Consider the following 27,627-nt stretch of genomic DNA (forward strand, 5'->3'; position numbering starts at 1 on the left):
CATAATATATTGCCACACAAGCTAGCCTGTGTGTGTCGAAACTTGTTCACTGGCAATGTAAATAACCTATGTTATTGCGTTGCTAACAGAAGGACGATTGTGTATTTGACAAAGGCACATTGACCCACTTTTAGTTGCCACCAAACTAGTTTGAATTGAACATAGAAGACTTCCAATACTTTAGTATTGTGTACAAGACATGTTGTTTAGGCCTAGACTATTTGATCGACCGAGCTCAAAATCAGTTCCACTTTGCCCCTACTACATAATCAGTTGTGTTGTTGTTGATGGGCCTTTTATTTTATATATTGTCTACTGCCTAAAGGTGATTAATTGTTGTTCTATGTTGTGTGTTTCATGTTTGCACCTCTCCTCCACTTAATTCCTTACAGGTTGCGTCACAAAATATATCCAGACTGAGGGAGGACAATGTATGAAAATGTCCCAACAGGTACATTTATCTGCTCTCATTATTGAACTGTTTAATGAACAGTATGGGATATAAATGTGCAAAAACGATGCTTTTCACAATTATCGAAAATGTTGTGTGTGTGTACATGCACGTTTCCATGGGCCTGTGTGTGTGCCTCAGTCTCCACAGTGGAGCGCCAGCAGGTGCTGCAGGCCTTGGAGCGGCTCCAGGCTAAGATGGCCCAGAGGGAGGAGTGGACACACAGTGAGAGGCTGGGGGTGCTGAGGGACGCCCTACAGAGCCCACTGCTAGGACACATCCTCACGCTGCAGCACTCCATCAAACAACTCAAAGACCAGGTAATAATCAGAGAATGACGTGCTAACTGTCTTTGAGGACCCATGCATTCGGAATGGAGCATAATGGGGATGGAGTGAGTTATGGACATTTTAATTTGTTATATGGCCCATTTATGATTACGGCTTTGTCGGATTACTTGAGTTTGTAAACCTATCCCAAGTTTATATATCCCAAGAGAAAGTAGATTTTTAATACCTTGTAACATTTTCTTTTTTGTATAAAAATGTTGAAACCCCTCAATATCAGTGTTTGTTCAGTCTACAGAACACAGCATTCTGAACCTTTTTCTTCAGCTGAAAAGGAGGTGTCAAAAAAAGCAGCCTGGCACTTTCATTCATTTGTATTCTGATCACGTTTTTATTGGTGTAAAAAAAAAAACTCCTTACTAACAATAAACAATCCACATGCCAAATTAAGATAATGGCAATAACCAATGCCTGCCTTCATATTCTAAGTGCTGCGAAGGTCAGCCGAGTGTCTATGAATGCGTCAGGTGAAAACCTATAGCGGGATAGAGAGGCGGAGGTGGTGGCACTGGTGGGTCGGCTCTTTTGTGGATCTATCAAGCTTTAATATCTACTGTCTGGGTTTGAGTAACTGCCTTGTCGGAGATGTATTGATGAATTGGCGGGGAAAAGCTGCTCCGTCAGCCTGGGCTAAATAAACAGGAGACTGATAACTTTCCACAATGTGAGTCTAAAGGTCATTAATACATTACCTGTTTGCGACCGGCCAGAGCTGCTACTGCTGCAGAGGAATCTATTGATTTTGTTCCCCCCCCCCCCCCCCCCCCCCCCTTCTCCCCCTTTATTTTTCTTTTAGTTTGCAGACATTGTCTCCATATGTAAAGGCACCATTGTTTCTCTTGCTCTTGTATCTACCGCAACGCTAATCTGTGGCCGTATTTCCCATCGTGGGAAAATTGGATGTGAAAGAATGCAGCTTACGTTTGGATTTTGGTTGAATAAAGCAGCCTAGAATGGCGGCCTTTCCTTTTTTTTTGTGTGGATTTACCCAATTAGATATCTCTCAATTTGTATTTTTAGTCACATAATCACATTAACCCACTAGAGTCGATTGACTCACCTGTATGTCAGTCTAAGTAACATTATATATATATATATAAAAACATCAAAATCCACCAGTTTAAGCATGAGAGATGTTTTTTTTGCATTGCCTGCGTCTCAATCCACCGCATCTGCCGATGTAGCGCTCCAACATCTGCTATGAAAGGTGGCAGAGCTAGAGCGGTGTTTATCAGACTGTGAGGCATCCCAAAAATCGGTCTTCTCACAAAACGTCAGTAGTGTCCAAACAGTTTAGCCCACTTTGGAAAGGGGTGACTCCCACCCCAAACATATTTGGCTGTCCTTTTTTGCCAATTATGAATGTGTTATTCAACGCCTTTCTATGGGCTATAGTAGTAAAGGCCAAAATCAATATTTTATCAATACATGTTTTTATATATACCTAAAGGGGTTCTAAAATTCAAAATCAAATAGTTAATTGATCCATAGTATGACCATCTCTAAACAATACCACGTGTCAGCTAAGCACCCCCTCTCCCCCAATGTCTTAGACTAAAGAATTAACAATTGTTTGACAATTTTTTTTGTAAATAAAGCGGCGTTATCATAGTTTCCTCATTATCCGCCACAGTGAAAAAACCCACCAAAACTCCTCCTCTCCTCCCCCCAGCTGAACTGCATGCCTCCCGACACCTGCAGTGAGTTCAGCTTCTCCAGGAAGGGCCAGCTGATCGTCAGTGCCAGCCGCCCGGCCAGCAGCCTGTGCACATCCGGCCCCGGCTCGGTGCTGTCCAACGGCTCAGCCCTCTCCTCAGTGGGTCTCCGCTCCCCCGACCAGCTCCAGAGATGGCTCCGCACTGCCGCCAAGGTTCTGCACCTGTTCTGCCCACGCACACGCCCACCTGATGCTGTTGTCACAGCTAGCTATGATACTACCACGGTTATGGCCATGTGTACTAGGTCTGGTGGTGGATAGATGGTGGTTTTAGACTGTGTCACCTGTGTATTGGTGTGCTGTATTCAGTGGAGAATGAAGATACTGTGGTTTTAAACAGTTTTACCTGGGTATTTAATTTACTGTGTTCTGTGGAGTTATAGCTTTAAACATTTACCTTTTTGTATTTTATGTACTGACTTGAGTTTTAAAGGGATACTTGGGGATTTTGGCAATGATGCCCTTTATCTACTTCCCCAGAGTTAGATGAACTTGTGGATACTGTTTTTGTGTCTGTATCCAGTATGAAGAAAGTTAGAGGTAGTTTCATCTGACTCGGGGGAAGTAGATCAAGGGCCCCATTGCCAAAATCCTGAAGTATCCCTTTAAATTGATGCATTTGAGACGTCTTCTGTACATTTTCAATATTTATGACATGACCTATGTAATAATTGTGTTGTAGGGGAGGCCAACTGAGCACATCAGTCTGCCCAAGCCCCTGTCTGGAAGCCTGGGCTTCAGTGTGGTAGGCCTGAGGCCGGAGGGGACTGGGGGCCACGGGGTCTTCATCAGACAGGTCCAGCCTGGAAGCATCGCACACAGGTACTCCCTCCTTCTCTTTTACTACCCCTAGTGTTCATTTGGCTCTTGTTAGAGTTTTACAATTCTGGTAATTTCCCCCAAATTCCTGGAATCAGGAGGGAATAAGCAGGAAATGTGGAATCCTCCAACCAGGATTTCTGGAAAACCTGAGATTTTTCAGAGTTATTGGAATCTTGCAACTCTAGTTCAGACCAACTCTACGACAACGTTCTCCAATATTACTTGTTAATCTAGTCAAGGACACCTTAATATACGCATATTAGAAGGTTGCCAACTCTTGTTAGGCCCCCTTCCAAGGAAAACATTACACAGTCATAAACAATGCATAATATGCTTGTATCAGCTTATGTCAACAACAAAGGGTATGTAGAGACATTTCTAGTTAATTTAACACTGCTTGTAACGGGCACTGCCAAAAATGGGGAAACACAGACCACTGATAGGTCACTGTGCTGTTATAGAGAGACCATATGAGCAAATAACCTCTTTAAAAAATGTGTATCTCTATGGGACTTCCTGGCTAAATAAACATGACATAAGAACATACAAGATACACATTCCTTGTTTCTTCTGCTTGCTCTTTGACGAGGTCTAGATGGGGTTACTGTGAAAACTATGTCCATTTCTGATGTAGAAAGGGCTTTACAAATTATATAATCTTTATTTGTATTGTGTGTGTGCCGGTAGGGATGGGCGCATGCTGGAGAACGACCAGATCCTGGTGATCAACGGGACCCCCCTGGACCAGAGTGTCACCCAGCAGCAGGCCATCACTCTGCTGCAGCAGCCTGGGGACAGAGTGGAGCTGGTGGTGGCCCGGAACCCATCAACTGCCACACAGCACACACCACTGCTCCCCCCCGGACCCATCATTCAAAATGTAAGTTCAAAGCATGTATTTATGCATCTCAGTAAGAAAATGTCTTCATATTTTGATATATGTTCTACAGACCACTGTCATGTCATGGTGCTACATTGGATATTGGCCCTTTCAAATGCGTACATTAAAGGCAATGTGCTTTCACTGTTTTGAGCGCTGCATGGTATTTGTTGAGGTTGATTCGTCGGAAGATATTCATGGGTCGCATTTTTCACCACTATTGTTTTGAACGTTCTCTTGAGGACTGATGCCCAACTGAAGATTCTACTCAATGCCTTCTCAATGGCCGCTGATGAAGATTTTGTCTAAAGTGCATTATAGAAGCTTGGAAACAAGGTGACATTTCAGAAGGAGGCAAATAATTATGTATTTTTGTCATCTTTATGCATTATAACTTCAGCTAGCTAAGATTGAGGGGACAGCACCACATTTTTACTAGGAAATGTTAGCATTGCTATCTAAACTGAACAAAAATATAAATGCAATATGTAAAGTGTTGGTCTCATGTTTCATGAGCTGAAATAAAAGATCCAAGACATTTTCTATAGTTACAAAAATTTTATTTCTCTTAAATTTTGTGCACATCCCTGTTAGTGAGCGTTTCTCCTTTGCCAAGATAATCCATCCACCTGACAGGTGTGGCATATCAAGAAGCTGATTAAACCGCAGGATCATTATACAGGTGCATCTTGTGCTGGGGACAATTAAAGGTAACTAACATTTTCAGTTATGTCACACAACACAATGCCACAGATGTCTCAAGTTGAGGGAGCATGCAATTGGCATGATGACTGCAGGAATTTTTGCCAGAGATTGGAAAATTAATTTCTCTACTATGCCACCTCTAATGTCGTTTTAGAGAATTTTGCAGAACATCCAACTGGTCTCACAAGCACAGACCACGTTTATTCCATTGTGTGGGCGAGCGGTTTGCTGATGTCAACGTTGTGAACAGAGTGCCCCATGGTGGCGGTGGGGTTATGGTATGGGCAGGCATAAGCTACAGACAATGAACACAATTGCTTTTTATCGATGGCAATTTGAATGCACAGAAAAACAGTGACGATGCCTTGGCCCCCTTTTATTGGGGGGGGGGGGGGGGGGGGGCGCGCGAATCTGTGACTAACAGATGCATATCTGTCCCAGTCATGTGAAATGCATAGATTAGGGGCTAATTCATTTATTTCATCATAAGAACTCAGTAAAATCTGAAACTGTTGCATGTTACGGTTATATTTTTGTTCGGTATATTTGTGACTAGCTTTGCTTGCTAATGGCACCAATGCCGTCACGTAAGTTTGCCGATTGTTATAATGATAAGTTGTTTCCAACTTATTATTTGCCAAATTTAACAACGACATCGTATTTCCACGCTACTGTAGTGTAATTTAGACTAAACAGTCATTAAGCCATGTTCAGAATGACTGGCTGTGGCGTCTGTAGAGCGTTCATAACAATATCAACAATGTGATGGAGGTGCAACCCATGATTAGGAGGCAACTGTTTATTGTTTTAAGTGGTACTGTTATTGATTTATTGTGGTTAAAAATGTTGAAGTGTTTGCCCTCGTGGCCTTCTGGTCAACATTTAAGACAAATCAATATAAGCGCTAGGGAGAAGTCAGGTCGGTAACTAGGCAAATACACTTTTTTTTTGGAGCTGTACATCAACTCATGTTGTCTACTGATCTCTTGCAAATTTGAGGTCTATAGGGCACAGGAGTGTCAGGATGTCTAACATCTAGCTTACACTTTTTAACACTGTCATTAAGGCCAAGGCTATTTCCTGTTATTCTGTAGCCTGTCACGAAAAACAGGCACTTAAGAGTAAAAAACTCTCACTGTAGAGTAAATGGCATCAATCTGGTTTGGAGGTCAGGTTTTTAGGTGATGCTACTTGACTCTGTATGAGTCCAAATTTGAAATTCATATTTATGCAGTATTTTGCTACCCGTGGGCTGTTGACATTGAGTGTATGATGTTGATGTCCTTATAGCCTAAAGGAAATCAAGTTAGTGCTTCACTTGCAGGTTTGCCTCCTGACAATATGTATTTAAGTCACTGTGCGCTAGCTCAATCAATGTAGACCTGGAAGTAAAGGAGAAGAAGTGAGTTCGGAGACCTAATGCATAGAAAAAGTGAATCATAGATTTGTTGTTGACTGTTTTACCTGTCTTTAAATCCTCTTGTCTTTTGAGCAATGGTCATCTAAGACTATAAGAAGCAATGTTTTTAGTTGATACATTTTTCATGAATTCAAATGGTGAAATGACATTTTAGCTTTCCTCTGGTTATTCAGTGTCAGGTAACCGACACTGAACAAAAATAGAAACACAACATGTAAGGAGTTGGTCCCATATTTCATGAGCTGAAATAAAATAACAATGTTTTATTTCTTAACATTTTTGTGCACATCTGTGTTAGTGAGCATTTCACCTTTGCCAAGATAATCCATCCACCACAAGAAGCTGATTAAACAGCATGATCATTACACAGGTGCAGCTCACTAAAATGTGCGGTTTTGTCACACTATACAATGCTACTGATGTCTGTTTTGAGGGAGTATGCAATTGGCATGCTGACTGTAGGAATGTCCACCAGAGTTGTTGCCAGCGAATTGAATGTTCATTGCTCTATCGTAAGCCAGTGTCGTTTTTAGAGAATTTGGCAGTGCTTCCAACCGGCCTCACAACCACAGACCACATGAAAGGATTTCTGCACAAACTGTCAAATCGTCTCGGGAAGATCATCTGCGTGCTTGTCGTCCTCACCAGGGTCTTGACCTGACTGCATTTCGGCGTTGTTACCGACTACAGTGGGCATATGCTCACCATCGATGGCCACTGGCACGCTGGAGATGTGTGCTCTTTGCAGATGTATCTTAGTTTAAAGTTGGCAGACAGCATGTATGGCGTCGTGTGGGCGAGTGGTTTGCTGATGTTAACATTGTGAACAGAGTGCCCCATGGTGGAGGTGGGGTTATAGTATTGGCAGGCATACACTACGGACAACAAACAAAATATTTTATCGATGGCAATTTGAATGCACAGAGATGCTAAGGCCCATTGTCTTGCCATTCATCTGCTGCCATAACCTCATGTTTCAGCATGATAATACACAGCCTCATGTTGCAAGGATCTGTACACAATTCCTGGAAGCTTAAAATGTCCCAGCTCTTCCATGATCAGCATACTCACCAACCATTGACATGTCAACCAGTGTATGACAGGGTGTTCCAGTTCCTGCCAATATCCAGCAACTGCGCACAGCCATTGAAGAAGATTAGGACGTCAGGCCACAATCAACAGCCTCATCAACTACAGTACCAGTCAAAAGTTTGGACACCTACTCATTCAAAGGTTTTTCTTTTATTGTTACTATTTTCTACGTTGTAGAGTAATAGTGAAGACATCAAAACTATGAAATGACACATGGAGTCATGTAGTAACCAAACAAGTGTTAAATAAATCAACATTATTTTATATTTCAGATTCTTCAAAGTAGCCACCCTTTGTCTTGATGACAGCTTTGCACACTCTTAGCATTCTCTCAACCAGCTTCACCTGGAATGCTTTTCCAACAGTCTTGAAGGGGTTCCCACATGCAGAGCACTTGTTGGCTGCTTTTCCGTCACTCTGCAGTCCAACTCACCCCAAACCATCTCAATTGGGTTGAGGTCGGGTTATTATGGTGGCCAGGTCATCTGATGCAGCACTCCATCACTCTCCTTCTTGGTCATAAATCCCTTACACAGCCTGGAAGTGTGTTGGGTCATTGTCCTGTTGAAAAACAAATTATATTCCCACTAAGTGCAAACCAGATGGGATGGCGTATCACTGCAGAATGCTGTGGTAGCCATGCTGGTTAAGTGTGCCTTGAATTTCTGGAATACACTGCCATCAGACACAACTGCACCACATATCACACTTTCACAAAATGCTTGAAGACATCGCTAAAGGTAAATCAGATTTGTGAACATGGTCCCTAGCTGTGTGTTGCCGCTTTCCATGTCTGTAGCTTGTGAGGTGTGGAAACACTTTGTCGCTTTTATAAATTTTGTCTTGCTGCTTTTTGTTCTGTCTGTATGCTATGTCTTACTTGTCCTATGTTGCTATTGTCTATATTGTAATTGTTTTTAATAACCTGCCCAGGGACTGCGTTTGAAAATGACCCGGCTGGCTAAAACCGGCACTTTTACTGAAATGTTGATCAATGTGCACTGTCCCTGTAAAAAATAAAATAAACAAAAACTCAATTCTACATAAATCACTGACAGTGTCACCAGCTAAGCACCGTCACACCACCTCATCCATGCTTCACGTGGGAACCATACATGTGCAGATCATCTGTTAACCTACTCTGCGTCTCACAAAGACACGGCGGTTGGAACCATAAATCTCGAATTTGGACTCATCAGACCAAAGAACAAATTTCCACTGGTCTAATGGCCTTGCTTGTGTTTCTTGGCCCAAGAAAGTCTCTTCTTATTGGTGTCCTTTAGTAGTGGTTTCATTGCAGTAATTCGACCATGAAGGCCTGATTCACACAGTCTCCTCTGAACAGTTGATGTGTCTGTTACTTGAACTCTGGAGCATTTATTTGGGCTGCAATTTCTGAGGCTATTAACTCTAATGAACGTATCCTCTGCAGCAGAGGTAACTCTGGGTCTTCCTTTCCTGTGGCGGTCCTCATGAGTCAGTTTCATCATATCGCTTGATGGTTTTTGCGGCAGCAATTGAAGAACCGATTGGAAGTTCTTGAAATTTTACGGCTTGACTGACCTTCATGTCTTTCTCTTTGCTTATTTGAGCTGTTCTTACCATAATATGGACTTGGTCTTTTACCAAATAGGGATGTCTTCTGTATACCAACCCTACCTTTTCACAAGACAACTGATTGGTTCAAATGCATTAAGAAGATGATAAGAAATTTCACACATGAGCTTTTAACAAGGCACACCTGTTAATTGAAATGCATTTCAGATGACTACCTCATGAAGCTGGTTGAGAGAATGCCAAGAGTGTGTAAAAAAGCTGTAATCAGGGAAAAGGGTGACTACTTTGAAGAATCTAAAATATATTTTGATAACACTTTTTTTTGGGTTATTACATGACTCCATGTGTTATTTCATAGTTTTGATGTCCTCACTATTATTCTTCAATGTAGAAAATAGTAAAAAGTAAGGAAAAGCCCTCAAATGTGAAGTCGTGTCTAAACTTTTGACTGGTACTGTATATGCAAAGGAGACGTCGCCCTGCATGATGCAAATGGTCCAGATACTGACTGGTTTTCTGATCCATGTCCCTAGTTGTTTTCCTGTATCTGTGACCAACAGATTCATATCTGTATTCCCAGTCATGTGAAATCCATAGATTAGGGCGAAATAAAATAAATCCTTATATGAACTGTAACTCTTTGAAATGATTGCATGTTGCGTTTTATATTTTTGTTCAATGTATATATAAGCAGGCAAAGATTGGTAGTTATTAATAAAGTGTTATTGTCATTAAACTATATTGGTGCAAATAGGTTGAATTTTTTTATGAGAACTGACATGTGAAGGGAGTTGTAGAATGAGCAACTTGCAGTGGGTGAAAATGAGACCGGCTATATCAACACTGGGGTGACGTATACGATTAACCTGAAGCTCCGACAACAAACATACGGCATATATTTGTTATAAACAGAAACAGTCCTAACCGCTGCACATTAAATTAAAGGCCCAGTGCAGTCAAAAACATGATTACCTTGTGTTTCATATGCAATGAGTGTACAAAACATTAAAAACATCTTCCTAAATTTGAGTTGCACGGCAACCCCCTTTTAAACTCAGGACAGCCTCATTTTGTTGTGGCATGGACTCTACAAGGTGTTGAAATCGTTCCTACAATGCTTCCCACAGTTGTCTAGTTGGCTGGATGTCCTTTGCGTGGTGGACCATTCGAGATTCACACAGGAAACTATTAATCGTGAAAGACCCAGCAGTGTTGCAGTTCTTGACACAAGCTGGTGCACCTGGCACCTACTACGATACCTTGCTCAGAGGCACTTCAATCTTTTGTCTTGACTATTCACTCTCTGAATGGCACACACGCAATCCATGTCTCAAAATTATTACATGACAAATTGTTCTGAAGCTGTGTTTAGTTTTAAATTGACAATCACAGTAATGTACTTAATTGTTACCCAGAAATGATTTGATATTGAGATAAAAACAGCTGCATTGGACCTTTTTTAAATAACCACAAAGAAAAGCCCTCAAAGAAAAAAAGAAAAAAGTAATGCAAACGAGACAACAGACAAGTTAGGCCTAGTTCCAGCGATTGAGGTCATTATCGTGTGCTTTTTCACTATTCCTGTTTTTAATCCAGTTTGGATTGAGGCCATATCCTGCTTACGCATCAAGCTGGGGCCTTGCTTTACCTTGTGTTTTATTCATGTTTCTCTTGAGGTTGTGTTTAATGGAGCGCTGGCAAAAAAGAAAAAAATCTGGACTTGATTTTTATTGCAGTTTTCCCTGGCCTATCTATTACCCTGAGCCAAGATTCCGCCTCTACAAAAACCCAGACACCGCTCGCTGATTCTCTTGAATTGTCAGCTTGGCATTAGGGCTGTGACGATACCAGTATCGTAATATTTTTTTCCAGTGGCAAAAATAAAAACACGAAGCGGACCCAACTGTTGAGTCCTTTTAAAAGTCCTGCTGTATGTAACAGTGTGCTATAACTTGGAAAGTAAATAAATACATGTGACAGGATGAAAATATGTTTGTTTCTGACATTAGGGGCTGCCTTCCAATAAGTAAAATCCGCTTTGTGTTTTGTTTCCTTGCTATGACCCTAACGAGTATCGCGATACTGGTATCGTCCCTGCCCTACTTGGCACCACTCTCTCTCTTCGTAACTGTTGGGTTATGTTGTGAAAAGGTGACATAAAATCACTCTGATCGCCATCCTGTTTATTGCATATTTTTACGGTCATAGTTTCCGTCAGTGTGACAGGGCTCCGTATAGATGGAAAACAATCTCTCTCTACCTTTTTGAGGGAGGCCAAAAGCAACATCCGCACAACGATTCTTCCGCACAACATCTCATGATGTCATTCGGCCCCTCTTGTCCCTGATACCCATCAACTGAATCTTCCCCTTAAACAAATGTTCCTCGGCTCCCAAGCTCCTCTTTTAAACAAGCCCCCCCCCTGCCTTCTGTCCATCCAAACTAGCTCTTATTGTGAAAAGCTGAGAAAATATTGACCTAGGTTTGCTTCAGGGATTGGTTTCCTTTTGTTTCTGTGCCTTAAATTGCAAATTGTACAGACGCTAATATTGCTCTGGAGCGTTCCTCTCTCTTGTCCACCCACCTCATACCTGACATTCTCACTAAACATGGCTTCTAGAGCACGTTGGCATAATCTTAAACCCTACGTTTCTTTGAACATTTAAAAAAATATGTCTGACATTATACACTTCTATACTGTAATGAGATGCTTGGCCCACAAAGTCTGAGTGCTAATTATAGGATATATTTTGAATCATAATGAATAAGATTACATGGACGGGGGGGGGGACCTGATGTCAGATCAGCATTCCTACTCCTAATACGGACCTTGCTTCCAGGAGGGATGATCTGGGAGGCATGTTGTTCCAGGCTCCCAGTAAAACTGTTTTTCTTCTCTGAAACTGAGTGCTTGGGATGAACGTTCCCATTATGGCTTTCTCATTAAAACTGTCAATAACCCAGACGTTTGTTTGTTTGTGTTTCGTTAGACAACTCTATTGTCTAATAATTATTTAACCTTTCATGGGGCTGAACTGTCAATATGGAAGGAAATGCACTTTGGCCCACTGTTTTCCCTGAATTGTTTTTCAGTCCCTGCTCACAGCATTTGTGGGATTGAGAATATCAAGTGTATGTTAGGTCTTTAGTTACATTAATGAAGTTGTTCAAATACTGTGTTTAATTCTCATGATGTCTAGTTAAGTGAATAGTTATTGTTCCAACAGGCAGTTGCTTGGCCTATATTAAATATGAGAATTTGGGCTCTGTTTAGTTGCCATGACAGAAGGGTGTAGCATGTAGACATACTTTTTTTATGTGATAAAATCAATTAGCCTATGGCGCTGAAGGAGATGGCTGCCGTTTTTACGATACCGTAACCAATTGTGCTATTTTTTTTCTAGTTATTTGTAAATTATTTTGTACATAATGTCTGCCCTACGTCTTATCACCAAAATAGCTTCTAGATATCAGGACAGCAATAACTCACACTGTACTGGAGGAATATTTTTTTCTTCAACGAGTCGGACGCAAAGGATTTACTTCAGACGCCCATCAAGGACCTCATCCCTGTCATTTGCAGGAGAAAGAGGTATCGGTCCTATTAGCCAACGTACAATCAATCTATAATAAAATAGACTAACTACGGTCATGTATACACGTAACATTAAAAGCTGTAATATCTTATGTTTCACCGAGTCGTGGCTGAACGACGACATGAATAACATACAGCTGGCGGGTTTCAAGCTTTTCGGCAGGACAGAACAGCGCCCTCTGGTAAGACCAGGGGTGGCGGTCCATGTATATTTGTAAACAGCTGGTGCACGAAGTCTAAGGAAGTCTCAAGGTTTTGCTCACCTGAGGTAGAGTATATCATGATAAACTGTAGACCACACTATTTACCAAGAGTTTTCATCTGTATTTTTTTTGTTTTATATACCACCACAAACCAATGCTGGCATATAAGCAAACAGGAAAACGGTGCCACTAGTGGCCGGGGACTTTAATGCAGGGAAACGCAAATCTGTTTTACCTAATTTCTAATGGCATGTTAAATGTGCAACCAGGGGGGAAACACCACTCTAGACCACTTTTACTCCACACACCGAGACGAGTACAAAGCTCTCCCTCGCCCTCCTTTTAGCAAATCTGCTAAATAAGCTTATAAGAAATCCCGCTATGCCCTCCGACGAACCATCAAACAAGCAAAGCATCAATACAGGACTAAGATTGAATTGTATTATACCGGCTCTGACGCTCGTCGGGTGTGGCAGGGCGTGCAAACTATTACACAAAACAAAGGGAAGCAGAGCCACGTGATGTCCAGTGACATGAACCTACCAGACGAGCTAAATTACTTCTATGCTCGCTTCGAGGCAAGTAACACTGAAACAACATGCATGAGAGCATCAGTGGTTCTGGACGACTGTGTGATCACGCTCTCCGCAGCCGATGTGAGTAAGACCTTTAAAAAGGTCAACATTCACAAGGCCGCAGGGCCAGACGGATTACCAGGACGTGTACTTCGAGCATGCGCTGACCAACTGGCAAGTGTCTTCACCTGACATTTTCAACCTCTCCCTGTCTAAGTCTGTAATACCAACCTGTTTCACGCAGACCACCATAGTCCCTGTGTCCAAAAACACTATGGTAACCTGCCTAAATGACTTCTGACCCGTAGCACTCATATCTGTAGCCATGAAGTGCTTTGAAAGGCTGGTCATGGCTCACATCAACACCATTTATCCCAGAAACCCTAGACCCACTCCAATTTACATAACGTAGATCCATAGATGATGCAATCTCTATTGCACTCAACATTGCCCTTTCCCACCTGGACAAAAGGAACACCTATGTGAGAATGCTATTCATTGACTACAGCTCAGTGTTCAACACCATAGTGCCCTCAGCTCATCACCAAGCTAAGGACCTTGGAACTTAACACCTCCCTCTGAAACTGGATCCTCGACATCCTGATGACCACCCCCAGGTGGTAAAGATGGGTAACAACACATCCGCCACGCTGATCCTCAACACGGGAGCCCCTCAGGGGTGTATGTTTAAGTCTCCTGCTGTACTCCTTGTTCACTCATGGCTTTATGGCCAGGCATGACTCCATCATCAAGTTTGCTGATGACACAACAGTCATAGGCCTGATCACCAACAACTGTGAGACAGCCTATAGGGAGGAGGTGAGAGACCTGGCTGTGTGGTGCCATGACAACAACCTCTCCCTCAACGTGATCAAGACAAAGGAGATGATTGTGGACTAAAGCAAAAAGAGGACAGAGCACGCCCCGATTCTCATCGACAGGGCTGCAGTGGAGCAGGTTGAGAGCTTCAAGTTCCTTGGCGTCCATCACCAACAAACTTACATGGTTCAAGTACACCAAGACAGTTGTGATGAGGGCATGACAAAATCTATTTCCCCCCTCAGGAGACTGAAAAAATTTGGCATGGGTCCTCCCATCCTCAAAAGGTTCTACAGCTGCATCATCGAGAGCATCCTGACTGGCCATACCCGGCAGTGATGCAACAACTGCATGGCCTCTGACTGCAAGGCACTACAGAGGGTACTGCATACAGCGCAGTACGTCACTGGGGCAAAGCTTCCTGCCATCCAGGACCTCTATACCAGGCGTTGTCAGATGAAGGTCCTAAAAATTGTCAGACTCCAGCTGCCCACTGCACCGACGCTAGGAAACACTGTCACCACCGATAACTCCAAGATAATCTAGAATTTCAATAAGCATTTCTCTACGACTGGCCACACTTTCCACCTGGCTACCCTGGCCAACAGCTCTGCATCCCCCGTAGGAACTGCTTTGCTTTATCTTGACCAGTTGTAAATGAGAACTTGTTCTCAACATGCCTACCTGGTTAAATTAGATAAAGGTGAAATAAATTAAAAAGACTTCTCTCTGCTACCGCACGGCAAGTGGCACTCGAGCGCCAAGTCTAGTACCAAGAGGCTTCTAAACAGCATCTACTCCCAACTCATAAGACTCCTGGAACAGCTTATCAAACGGCTACCCAGACTATTTGCATTGCCCCACCCCCACCCCTCTTTTATGCTGTTGCTGCTCTGTTATCTATGCATAGTCACTTTAACTCCACCTACATGTACATCTTACCTTGACTAACCGGTTCCCCTGCACATTGACTCTGTATCGGTACCCCTGTATATAGCCTTGCTATTGTTATTTTACTGCTGTTTTAATTATTTGTTACTTTTCTATTTTTTTACCAAACCATTTTTTTTCTTAACTTCTGAAAGCATTGTTGGTTACGGTCATGTAAGTAAGCGTTTCACTGTAAGGTCTACACCGGTTGTATTTGGTGCATGTGGCAAATACAATTTGATTTGAATGCCTTTCTGTACTGTTAAACCCAGCAGATAGACTCTTCACATCTAGATGCTCTTTTTTCAGAATAAGATGCGTTCACACGGACTGTAGAAGTTGTAAAACAAGTTTAATTGAATCTGCTTCCTTACTCTCACAAAGTCGCTTATTGAACTTAACCAAGCCTGCTTACAACTCTCCTCGTAAGTGAACAAGCAACACTCGTTAATTTGGCCTGAAAGCTCAGACGGAAACCAGCCCTCGCCACAAAACACATCTGTGTTGCTGACTGTGAAGCTCCACTTCTTATCTGGGAAATGGCTCTTCACTTTTCTTCTGTAAGCGGGATAAGCAGTGAGCAGGAGGGGCAGAAAAGCTTTGTCACCCCAGTGGGCTGCAGTACATAAGACACCACAATGAGGTTTCATTAGACAGAGCAAACTGCAGAGGAAGTCACCCATCAGATAACGCCGTGTAATAAGAGAAAAGAGCTGTTCTGATTGTAGCAGCCGATTGGTTGGTTAATAAAAAGCCGTGGACTAGACGCCATGGTGATTAGGACGGGGTGGGGAGATCAGGTGACTGGGTGTGTGATCAGGGAGGAAGGAGGCTTTAGAACAGGACCCAAGGGACTCGCTGACCTTCACGTTGATCAGCCGCTTCGTTTATATTTTGGACATTTTAGCGAAAACCATTAAGTTGGGCCCAATATTTCCCCACACCCATGTGCAGTTTTAAGTTAATATTGCAGGTCACTTATGCACTGATAATTGATAAGGCTTACTCTGGCAGGCCTCAGACTAAGGGTCGTTTTCACTCTAGTCCTGGTCTAAGAAGCACTTTTAATTAAAAATCTTGATTGAACATGCTTTTTTTAGTCCAGAACCACAGGTCCAATCTAAAAAAAAAAACGAAAGGTTTTCTGAGACCTTTGCAACCATGTTGCAGTAAAGCACAATTCTGTGTCTTATTACTAAACAGGATTATCCTTCAATCACTGATTCTATCACAGCCCTGCTCACACACATTGGGTTTGTATGAATCAATCATTCACTCTTGTCTTTCTCCCTCTCTCGCTGTATCGACCGTCCAGGAGCAGTGGGGCCATGTGGAGGAGATAGAGCTGGTGAACGACGGCTCGGGCCTGGGCTTCGGTATTGTTGGAGGCAAGGCCACAGGAGTGGTGGTGAGGACCCTGGTGCCAAACAGTGTGGCTGATAAGGTATATTAGACATAACATATACTTATGCTTTCAAAGTTAATGCAGGTAACTGCAAAAATAAAGTAAATGCCAACAAAGTGTCTTGATAGGGCGTTGGGCCACCACAAGATGCAAGAACATCTTCAATTTACCTTAATATAAATTCTTCAAGTGTCTGGAACTCTATTGGAGGGATGCGATGTCATTCTTCCAGGAGGAGTCCCATAACACCAAATTATGTTGACGGTGGTGGAAACGGCTGTTTCAGGTGCAGCTCCAGAATCTCCGACAAGTGTTGAATTAGGTTGCGATCTGGGGACTGAGATGCACGCGCTCACACACATGCCCACCCACCCTTTAAACCTCGGCCTACAATGGTTGTGCTCCGCGGAAACCACATGAACATAAAAAAACATCCCCATCAAAATCTGTCTTTTTTGCTAGAGATGTTTTTTTTTTTTTTTTTTTTGCATGGGCTGTGTCTCAATCCACGCCAATATCCTTCTGCATTTGAGGTAAAAGGTGGCAGAGCTAGAGTGGTGTTTGTCAGAGCATGAGGTCACGAAAATGTGTGTAGTGTCTTAACGGTTTAGCCGACACACTAATATGACCCCTCTGTGGAAAGCTGAGACTCTCACGAACACGATGGCGTTCTCCCTTGGATGCCCACCAACCACACAAGACTAATTTGAAGGTCCCCATTACTAGTTAAAACAATTTATGGAAGTATATATGGAAATGGTTTAGTGCCTAAAATAAGGGTTATATATAAAAATAAGTTTCCCCAAAAAAATTTTCTCTCTCAGAAATAGGATTTACACTTCAGAACAAGCTTCTTGTGTCAGATTTTTTTTTTTTTGGGGGGGGCTCTTTCATGTAGTGACCCCCAAAACACTAATGGTTCAGATGGTTTAGACCCTTTCTTCTTTAAGGTTGCTGCCCCTATCATCGCCAAGGCTCTCTCTGACCTTTTTAACCTCTCCCCTCTCTGGGGAGGTTCCCATTGCTTGGAAGGCAGCCACGGTGTGTCCATTTAAAGGGAGATCAAGCTGATCCTAACTGTTATGGGCCTATTTCTATTTTGTCCTGTTTGTCAAAAGTGTGGGAAAAACTTGTCAATAATCAACTGACTGGCTTTCTTGATGTCTATAGTATTCTCTCTGTTATGGAATCTGGTTTCCTCTCAGATTATGGGTGTGTCACTGCAACCTTAAAGGTCCTCAATTATGTCACCATTGCCCTTGTTTCTAAACAATGTTGTGCTGCTCTTTGTATTGACTTGGCCAAAGCTTTTGATTCGGCCATTCCATTCTTGTGGGCCGGTTAAGGAGTATTGGTGTCTCTGAGGGGTTTGCTGGCCTGGTTTGCTAACTACCTCTCTGAGTGCATTGTATAAAGTCAGAACATCTGCTGTCTCAGCCACTGCCTGTCACCAAGGGAGTTCCCCAAGGCTCGATCCTAGGCCCCACGCTCTTCTCAATTTATATCAACATAGCTCAGGCAATAGGACGCTCTCTCATCCATTTATATGCAGATTATATTCTTATACTCGGCTAGCCCCTCCCTGGATTTGATGTTAAATGCTGTACAACAAAGCTTTCTTAGTGTCCAACAAGCTTTCTCAGCCCTTAACCTTGTTCTGAACACCTCCACTGGTGTGTTTACTACCCCTGAGGGTTTATCGCTTGAGGTAGTCAGTCACCTCATACAAGTACTTGTGAGATAATGGCTAGATGTTACACTGTCCTACTCTCAGCACAAATCAAAGCTGCATGTTAAGTCAACTTGGTTTCCTCTATCGTTATCGATCCTCTCGTTATCGCTCCTCTTTCACCCCAGCTGCCAAACCAACCCTGATTCAGATGACCATCCTACCCATGCTAGATCAGAGACATCATTTATAGATCGGCAGGTGAGGGTGCTCTCAAGCTGCTAGCTGTTCTTTATCCTTGGGCCATCAGATTTTCCACCAATGCTCCTCATGTGACACATCACTGCACTCTACTCCTCTGTAAAATGGTAATCTCTGTATACCCGTCACAAGACCCACTGGTTGATGCTTATTTATAAAATCCTCTTAGGCCTCACTCCCTCATATCTAAGATATCTTCTGCTGCCCTCATCCTCCACATACAACACCTGTTCTGCCAGTCACATTCTGATTCTGATAAAGATCCCCAAAGCGCACACATCCCTGGGTGACTCTCTGAACCTTTCAGTTCGCTGCAGCTAGCGACTGGAACAAGCTGTAAAAAACACTCAAACTGGACAGTTTTATATCGATCTCTTCGTTTAAAGACTCAATCATGGACACTTACTGACTTGTGGCTGATTTGTGTGATGTATTGTTGTCCCCACCTTCTTGCCCTTTTTGCAAGAATAATGTTTCTACCATGTTGTTGTGTTGCTGCCATGCTATGATGTCTGCCATGCTATGGTGTCTCTTTATGTAGTGTTGTGGTGTCTCTTCTCGTGAAGTATGTTATGTCCTATATATATATATATATATATATATATATATATATATAAATAAAAATTCATCCCAGCTTCCGTCCCCGCAGGAGGCCTTTTGCCTTCTGCTAGGCTGTCGTTGTTAATAAGAATTTGTTCTTAAGTGACTTACCTAGTTTTAATAGAGGTTCAGTAAAAATATGAAATAAATGTATGCGTAAACGGATTAGTCAATTTTGAAAAGTCAAATTTAAGAATTTGATTAGACGATTCAAGATGTCGGCTGTGACCCCCTTTTTTTTTCCCATTGCCCAATAGTCCTCAGCAGTAGGCCTACTACACCATTACATACTCAGAGCTTTGCTTTAACAATCTTCCAGACCGGTCATCCCCTATGAATAGTAACAGCCAGTTTAGCTGAATTAATGCCGAGCGCGTCCCACAAAAGGCTCAGTTACATTATAATAGCCATTGAGCCGGAGGGGGAAAAAAAGAATCACCTTGTAAGGGGATTACATCCTGGCTACACAGAGCCAGCTCGCCCCACGTCCGGCTCGAAGGACTGCTTTTCTGTTCGCAATTACAGAGATGTTCACCAAAGATTTACTTGAATACGCCCAAAGTCCCTGACACAGCCGATGCTCATTTACAAGCATCCCCTTTCTTCTCCACATCCACTCAACGCTTAGCTTTTTTCCTTGGTGTATTCAGTTTGAGTTAACATGGGAACATGTCATTCGATTTGTTAAAAAAAAACTCTGTCAATGTTGGTTTTAACCTCTAAGAAAGTGTTATCCAGGAGAGATCTGGATTTAAAAAACTCTCCCTTGTTTTTGAAAGCCCCTTGCACCAGTCCTCCCCTCTCCCCCTCACTCTTTTTTTTCTCTAAATTTTTTTCTCTTTCTTTCTTTCTTTCTCTCTGTTGCTCCCTCTCTCACTTTCTCTCGCTCTCTCGTTCTCTGAATGTCCAAGAGAGCCCGGGCATAGTCAACAAAACCCTGCTTGTTCAAAAGGCACAGTGCAGCATTTCACACATCACTGGATTTTATGCTCCAAAAACGCTGTCAAAATTGGGGCTTTGTTAGACCCTGGCGTTTCCCATTTCAACGTTTAATGGCTGCACCCATCTTCCTTCCATGAGCCCCTGTTGTCCCGTGCACAGACCCAGGGAGAGAAGTTGGGGAGATTTTCTGTGTCAAGTTTATGCATCAAAAGATTTTCATCTGTCTTTCCACAAAGGCTGCCATTCTCCCCATCTCTTTGTATATCATGATCTCTTTTTAGTCTGAGTTTGTTCTGCTTGACCTGCATGTCGGGGAATAGATTTCTTAGTTTAGCTGTGCGGGCCAGGGTGGGACTACCCTGTTCAAGTGGGATGAAAAATGCATTGGACCACATTGGCTGAAATGGTCTGAGGCTACTGAATATGAGCAGAGTTTCTGGGTGGTTCTTTTATGTACTGGCACACTTTTACAAACTATAAGAAATTATGTGAAATCCATAGTGTGGTTATTCCTAGGCCATGAATTATAATGCATTGTGTATGACGTGCAGTAAGATTTCAAGTTAGTTAAAATTTTGTTGAGAAATATTCTCGCTCTCTCCTCTCCCTCCCCTCTCTCCCTATCCCGCTTCCCCCCCCTCTCTCTCTCTCTACACCCCCACTCTCCCTCCTAGGATGGTCGTCTGCGTACCGGCGACCACATCCTGCGTATCGGGGAGACCCCCACGTGGGGCCTGGCCAGTGACCAGGTGGTCAAGGTGCTGCAGGGCTGCGGGAGCCGTGTGCGCATGCTCATCGCCCGTGACCCCTCGGGACAGCCCTCCACCTCTTTGCCGCCCCCTCCCCCGCCCGCCGCCAGTCCCGTCTCAGCCCTGCCCCCACTGCCTGCAGTCGGACCCCAGCGCAGGCTCAGCAGGACTGTAAGTGAGACAGGGAATGGGGGACACGTGCATGCAAACGTTCTCACCATGCACAGACCTCCTGTTGCCCCTGCCCGTCTCCGCGCACACCCACACACCAATTAAAAAGTATGTTTTTGGGGCTCCAGAGTGGCGCAGCGGTCTAAGGCACTGCATCTCATCGCTAGAGGCGTCACTAGACACCCTGGTTCTCTTCCGGGCTGTATCACAACCGGCCCTTGATTGGGAGTCCCATAGGGCAGCGCACAATTGGCCCAGCGTCGTTAACTGACTTGCGTAGTTAAATACAAATGGCAACAAATCCACGTACCGTATAGCTGCTCTATGTCTTTGTCTGTTTCCCTATTTGTTCCAGCCCAACCTGGAGGGTTATGAGATCCATGAAGTGCCTCTGATGAAGGAGGAGGGCCAGAGCCTAGGCATCTCCATCATCGGTTACAATGCCTTTACCAGTGAAGGTAGGTTAATGCCCTATATCATGTTAACTTTAGCCCCTAATCCTAGTCCCCTAACCCCTCTTGCACTCAGATCTGTTATTTAATGTCACTCAATGCTTTGACACTGGTTGCAATGGATTGTTTTTTGTTTTGTTGTCTTGTTGCTTTATTCCCCTCTCCATTTATCGCTCTTTCTCTCCACCCCTTTCTCTCTCTCTCTCTCTCTGATCTCTCTCTCTGATCTCTCTCTCTGATCTCTCTCTCTGATCTCTCTGCTTTTTCTTGCTCACTGTGTGTCAGACGCGTTGGGAGTGTTTGTGAAGAATGTAGTTCCTGGGAGTGCAGCTGAGCAGAGCGGGAACATACGCATCCACGACAGGATCATAGCAGTGAGACCCGTAATCAGCTTTTAATGAGTGCCACCTTAATTAACCCTTACGTGTGCATGTGCACAGTGAGAGATAGTGACCTTTCCACCCCTTCTTGAAATGTCCCAACACAGCACTTAACATCTGATTTAGATGATTAAATCTGAGTCAGGTTTGTTTGGGCATGGCTAACCAACAAAACCCATACTTCACAGTATAACACAACCATATCAGGCCTTTGTCAGGTTTCTATAGAAAAGAGTGTTCTCAATGACTTGAGTCATGTTGGCCTGTTCAATTGTTTCAGATGAACGGGCTGAGGTAAGTACTTTTGGACTCTTCCATTGTGTCTGATGGATAGGGTGAAGTAAGTAATTTTGGACTGTTCCTTTGTCAGATGGACGGGGTGAGCCTGCAGGGCTTCACGAACCAGGAGGTTCTGGGGGTAATGAAGCAGACGGGCCAGATGGTCCACCTCACCCTGGCCAGGAAGATGGCCTCGCCCAGACCCTCACTGGAGAGGTCCCTGGACAAAGGTAAGGGTCTATTCATCAGTCACCTGTGCGTGTGCGCATGAATGTGTGTGTATTACAAACGTGTCACTACCCCTTCTACAGCACTGTACCCTAAATCCACTAACTTCATAGAAACTATGGGCATTTCCCTTATGGAAGTCGACAGAAATGCCAACTTCACCTTCCTAACTCCTGTCCTGGGGATCGTCCCGAATGGCACCCTATTCCCTACAGTGCCTTCAGAAAGAATTCCTACCACTTGACCTATTCGACATTTTGTTGTCTTACAACCTGAATTCAAAATGGATTAAAAAAATGTTTTTCCTCTCACCCATCTACACACAATACCCCATAATGACAAAGTGAAAACAAGTTTTTAGACATTTTTGCAAATTTATTGAAAACTAATGACAGAAATATATCTAATTTACATAAGTAGTCACACCCCTGAGTCAATACATGTTAGAATCCCCTTTGGCAGCAATTACAGCTGTGGGTCATTCAGTCTAAGAGCTTTGCACACCTGGATTGTACAATATTTGCACATGATCCTTTTACAGTTTTTTCAAGCCCTGTCATGTTGGTTGTTGATAATTTATTGACAGCCATTCAAGTCTTGCATTGATTTTCAAGCAGATTTAAGTCTACTGTAACTGGCCACTCCGGAACATGCAATGTCGTCTGTGTAAGCAACTACAGTGTATATTTGGCCTTGTGTTTTAGCTTGTGTACATCTGAAAGGTGAATTCCTCTCCCAGTGTCTGTTGGAAAGCAGACTGAAACAGGTTTTCTTCTAGGATTCTGCCTGTGCTTAGCTCTATTCCGTTTCTTTTTATCCTAAAAAAGCTCCATAGTCCTTGCCGATGACAAGCATACCAATAACATTGGTATGCTTGAGTGGTACTCCGTTATGTGTTGTTAGATTTGTCCCAAATATAACACTTAGTATTGCATTTTCTCCCCAATTTTGTGTTATCCAATTGGTAGTTACAGTCTTGTCTCATCGCTGCAAATCCCGTACGGACTCGGGAGAGGCGAAGGTCGAGAGCCCTGCCTCCCCCGAAACCCAACCAAGATGCACTGCTTCTTGACACAATGCCCACATAACCCGTAAGCCAGTCGCACCAATGTGTCGGAGGAAACGCTGTACACCTGGCGACTGTGTCAGCGTGCACTGCGCTTGGCCCGCCACAGGAGTTGCTAGTGCGCGATGGGACAAGGACATCCCTGTCGGCCAAACCCTCCCCTAACCCGGATGACACTGGGCCAATTGTGCACTGCCCCATGGGTCTCCCGGTCGCGGCCGACTGCGACAGAGCCTGGACTCTAACCCAGAATCTCTAGTGGAACAACTAGCACTGCGATGCAGGGCCTTAGACCACTGCGCTGCTCGGGAAGCCCCAACACTTTGTATTTAGGACATAAAGTTAATTTCTTTGCCATATTTTTTGGGTAGTTTTACTGTATTGTGGAATAACTAGTTAGTATTGTAGAATATCTACGTTGTTGATCCATCCTCAGTTTTCTCCTATCAGAAGCTATTAATCTGTAACTGTTTTAAAGTCACCATTGGCCTCATGGTGAAATCCCTGAGTGGTGTACTTCCTCTCCAGCAACTGTTAGTAGTGACTGGGTGTACTGATACACCATCCAAAGTGTAATTCATAACTTCACCATGCTCAAAGGGATAAAATACGTCTTACGCAAAAACTTAAGAAGCTTCTTAAGGGGAAAAAAATAGAAATTCATAAGTGCAATTCCTTAACAGTATCTTAAGATCGTAAGAAAATCATTCAAACTTACGAATCTTATGAAGATGTTTGTTGCTAGGCAACAGTTAGCTATCTAGCTAGCAATCGCGTTAGAACAGTAATCTCAGAAAGAAATATGCTAAAACATGTTATTGTGTTTAAAATAATGAATACTGAAACTTTAAGGTTAAGTTAGAGTGAAATTAATATGTTCAATTCATTTCAGGAGTTTTTTTTCTCTCACTGCCCCGAGTTTAAGATGAGGGTTTAGCTATCTTGGAATTAATAACATTTCCCAAGGCATTTATTTTCAAGAATCTAAGTTCTTAACTTTTTGCTTAAGGAGAAACATAAGAAATGGCACAATAACATTTCCAAGAACCTTTTGAGGAATAGCAACTTTGCTTAACTTTCTTAAGTCTATAGTTAAGGGGGAGAAGTAAGTTGAGAAGAAATTCTTTAAGGTTTTGTGAATCTGGGCCCTGCTCTTTGTGGTTGAATCTGTGTTTGAAATGAACGGCTCGACTGAGGGACCTTACAATTACCTGTATCTGTTGGGTACAGAGATGAGGTAGTCATAAAAAAAAAAATTGTGTTAAACACTTATTGCATCCAGAGTGAGTCCATTAAACTTATTATGTGAGTTGTTCAGCACTTATTTAGGCTGGCCATAACAAAATGGTTGAATACTTAATGACTCAAGTCATTCATTTCAGCTTTGCATTTGTAATATATATATTTTTTATGTCTAAAAACATAATACACCTTTGATATTATGGAGTATTGTGTGTAAGCTAGTGAGAGAGAATCTCAATTTAAATAATTTAAAATTCGGGCTGTAACCCAACACAATGTGGAAGAAGTCGAGGGGTGTGAATACTTTGCGTAGGCATTTAATAGGGAATATGGTGCCGTTTGGGACATGACCCTGTACAATAAGTTCATACTCCTTCCGGCCATTTCCAATTACCATCCAGCATCACAGGGGAAGATTGCGATAAGGAATGTGTTTACTTGCTGTAATTTCCAAAAAGTATCTCGTCGGCAAAGCGGCCCAAGATCTATGACCTAATTTCCTGCGACTTCTACGAGTCCGTGTCCGGTACTATAGGTCAGCCGAGCGGTGCGAGAGGTGATTTAGAAGAGCAAGTTAAGCCACAGTGGGATTCTTATCTCTCCTGGACTGTTGTTTCATTACACCAGTGGGGGGAAAGGCATACAGTGCTAACTGAACACTGTTAGCGTTGTAAATGTACTGCTCCATTCTATGTACACTAGTGTTGGGCGGCATCCAGGTTTTCATACGCTATTGATGCCTTTCTAAATCTTACTGACTGTATTTCAAAATACCCCGCTGGACGGTATACTGCCCATGCCCCCACACACACACTGACCTTCTGTCATGTAGTCCACTTGACTTGTGTAGTACTTGGAGGGTGTAGCATACAGTGCCTTCAGAAGGTATTCACACCCCTTTGTTCACATTTTGTTGTGTTACAGCCTGAATATAAAATTGATTTAAATTGAGAATGTTTTTGCCCACACCCAGAAGTCCCATAATGTCAAAGTAGAATTATTTTCAAATTAGTAAAAGCTGAAATGTATTTTAGTCAATAAGTAGTCAACGCCTTTGTTATGGCAAGCCTAAATAAGTTCAGGAGTCAAAGTTGCATGGTCTCGCTCTGTGTGCAATAATAGTGTTTATCATGATTTTTGAAGGACTACCTCATCTCTTCACCCCACACCTACAATTATCTGTAAGGTCCCTCAGTCAAGCAGTGAAATTCAAACACCGATTTAACCACAAAGACCAGGGAGGTTTTCCAATGCCTCACAAAGAAGGGCACCTATTGGTAGATGGGCCAAGTTATTCATTACACTTTGGATATCATTACACCCAGAAACTACAAAGATATAGGTCTCCTCCCTAACTCCGTTGCCGGAGAGGAAGAGACCCACTCAGGGATTTCACCATGAGACCAAATGATGATTTTAAAACCGTATGACAACATTGTAGTTACTCCACAATAATAGATTGAAAAGAAGGGATTTAATAATATTCCATAGCAGCGCTAAAGTCACTGCAAAAAATGTGGCAAAGCAATTCACTTTTTGTCCTGAATACAAAGTGTTGTGTTGTATTGGATTTGCCCCCAAACATATTACTGAATTACCACTCCATGTTTTCAAGCATAGTGGTGGCTGTGTCATGTTATGAGTATGCTTTTAAACGGTAAGGACTTGGTGTTTTTCAGGATAAATAATGTGCGGAATGGAGCTACGCATAGGCAAAAAATCCTAGAGGAAAACCTGGTTGAGTTTACGTTCCACCGGACACTGGGAGATTAATTCACCTTTCAGCAGGACAATAACCTTAAACACAAGGCCAAATCTACACTGTAATTGCTTAACCGAGAAGACTGTGGATGTTCCCGAGTGGCCGAGTTGCAGTTTTGACTTGGATCTACTTGAAAAATCTATGGCAAGACATAAATAGTTTTCTAGCCATAATTTACAACCAAATTGACAGAGCTTGAAGAATTTAAAAAAGAATAATGGGCAAATGTACAATACAGGTGTGGAAAGCTCTTAGACTTACCGAGAAAGATTCGCAGCTGTAATCGCTGCCAAAGGTGCTTCTACAAAGTATAGACTCAGGGGTGTGAATACTTAAGTAAATAAGAGATTTCTGTATTTCCTTTTCAATAATTGTGCGATCATTTCTAAAAACATGTTTGAATTTTTTCATGGGATGTTGTGTGTAGATGGGGGACGGACGATTTGATCAATTTTAAATTCAGGCTATAACGTAACAAAATGTGGAAAAAGTCAAGGGGCATGAATACTTTCTGAAGGCAATGTATACTGGACCGGGAACAGAAATGATTGGCGAGGACACTCCGCTAAAAATATTCCCCCAGGTCGCATATCTAGGATGAAGTAACTAAAGCACTGTGAGCAGTGAACTTATACCACTTCCTCTCAGGCCATCCAAGCTGAAACTGGATTTTTTTCTCCAAAAGCCCACAACCAGATTTCTTCTGAAAACGTGTATTGTTGGCAGTGGGTGTAATGTTGTTGAATGTGATCGCACTCACGTGCACGCGCACACACAATGTGATTGAGTGTTCATTTGTGCAAGGCCTGGCTCAAATTGACCACAAATATCCCCAACACATGTCTTTCCAACCAACCTTGTGTTCTGACCAGTATGGCTGTTTTGTCTGGCTGCTAGTGTTTCATTTGATATGACAGAACTGCACCACAGATGACTAAATAAACAGATACGTTTATGTGTGTGTGTGTGTGTGTGTGTGTGTGTGTTGTAGTCCAGAGAGAGCCGTCCCGTGTGTCTCTGAAGAGGTCTGCAGAGATCAAAGCTCGGTCATCAGACCTGCAGAGGGCCTCCAGCGTGGCCTCCAGCGTGGCCCCCCTACCGGAGCCCACTGAGACACTTCTGATGAGCACCAGCAGAACACAGCTGGCCAGTGGTGAGCTCATCCAGCTGTCAGTCTGTCCATTCATTAATCTAGCCATCCGTCTCTCTCTCTCTCATTCTGTCACCTCATCCTCCCAGTGCCTGGGTCAGGTCAGATCAAAGAACAACAACAACACACACATGCCTCATTACTTTGTAGATGCAGTC

The 27,627-nt window shown here is 42.9% G+C and overlaps 1 protein-coding gene across 7 annotated transcripts in view; it reads left to right on the plus strand.

The window, feature by feature from the left end:
* The window catches only part of patj (PATJ crumbs cell polarity complex component), a 184,424-nt gene that overhangs the window by 947 nt on the left and 155,850 nt on the right, over window positions 1-27,627 (plus strand). For 6 of the 7 annotated variants that reach the window (XM_020498563.2, XM_020498568.2, XM_020498565.2 and 3 more), the window contains exons 2-12: window positions 393-451; window positions 593-771; window positions 2,471-2,668; window positions 3,198-3,337; window positions 4,025-4,217; window positions 16,429-16,557; window positions 20,665-20,910; window positions 21,266-21,368; window positions 21,648-21,745; window positions 22,113-22,251; window positions 27,311-27,472. In XM_020498563.2, coding sequence (XP_020354152.2) covers window positions 430-451; window positions 593-771; window positions 2,471-2,668; window positions 3,198-3,337; window positions 4,025-4,217; window positions 16,429-16,557; window positions 20,665-20,910; window positions 21,266-21,368; window positions 21,648-21,745; window positions 22,113-22,251; window positions 27,311-27,472 — 1,609 coding nt within the window. In that variant the 5' untranslated portion in view covers window positions 393-429. The remainder of the gene's footprint in view (window positions 1-392; window positions 452-592; window positions 772-2,470; window positions 2,669-3,197; window positions 3,338-4,024; window positions 4,218-16,428; window positions 16,558-20,664; window positions 20,911-21,265; window positions 21,369-21,647; window positions 21,746-22,112; window positions 22,252-27,310; window positions 27,473-27,627) is intronic. The other variant, XM_020498566.2, reaches the window with a different exon arrangement.

The sequence above is a fragment of the Oncorhynchus kisutch genome, linkage group LG13, assembly GCF_002021735.2.
Source record: "Oncorhynchus kisutch isolate 150728-3 linkage group LG13, Okis_V2, whole genome shotgun sequence".
Classification (NCBI taxonomy): Eukaryota; Metazoa; Chordata; class Actinopteri; order Salmoniformes; family Salmonidae; genus Oncorhynchus; species Oncorhynchus kisutch.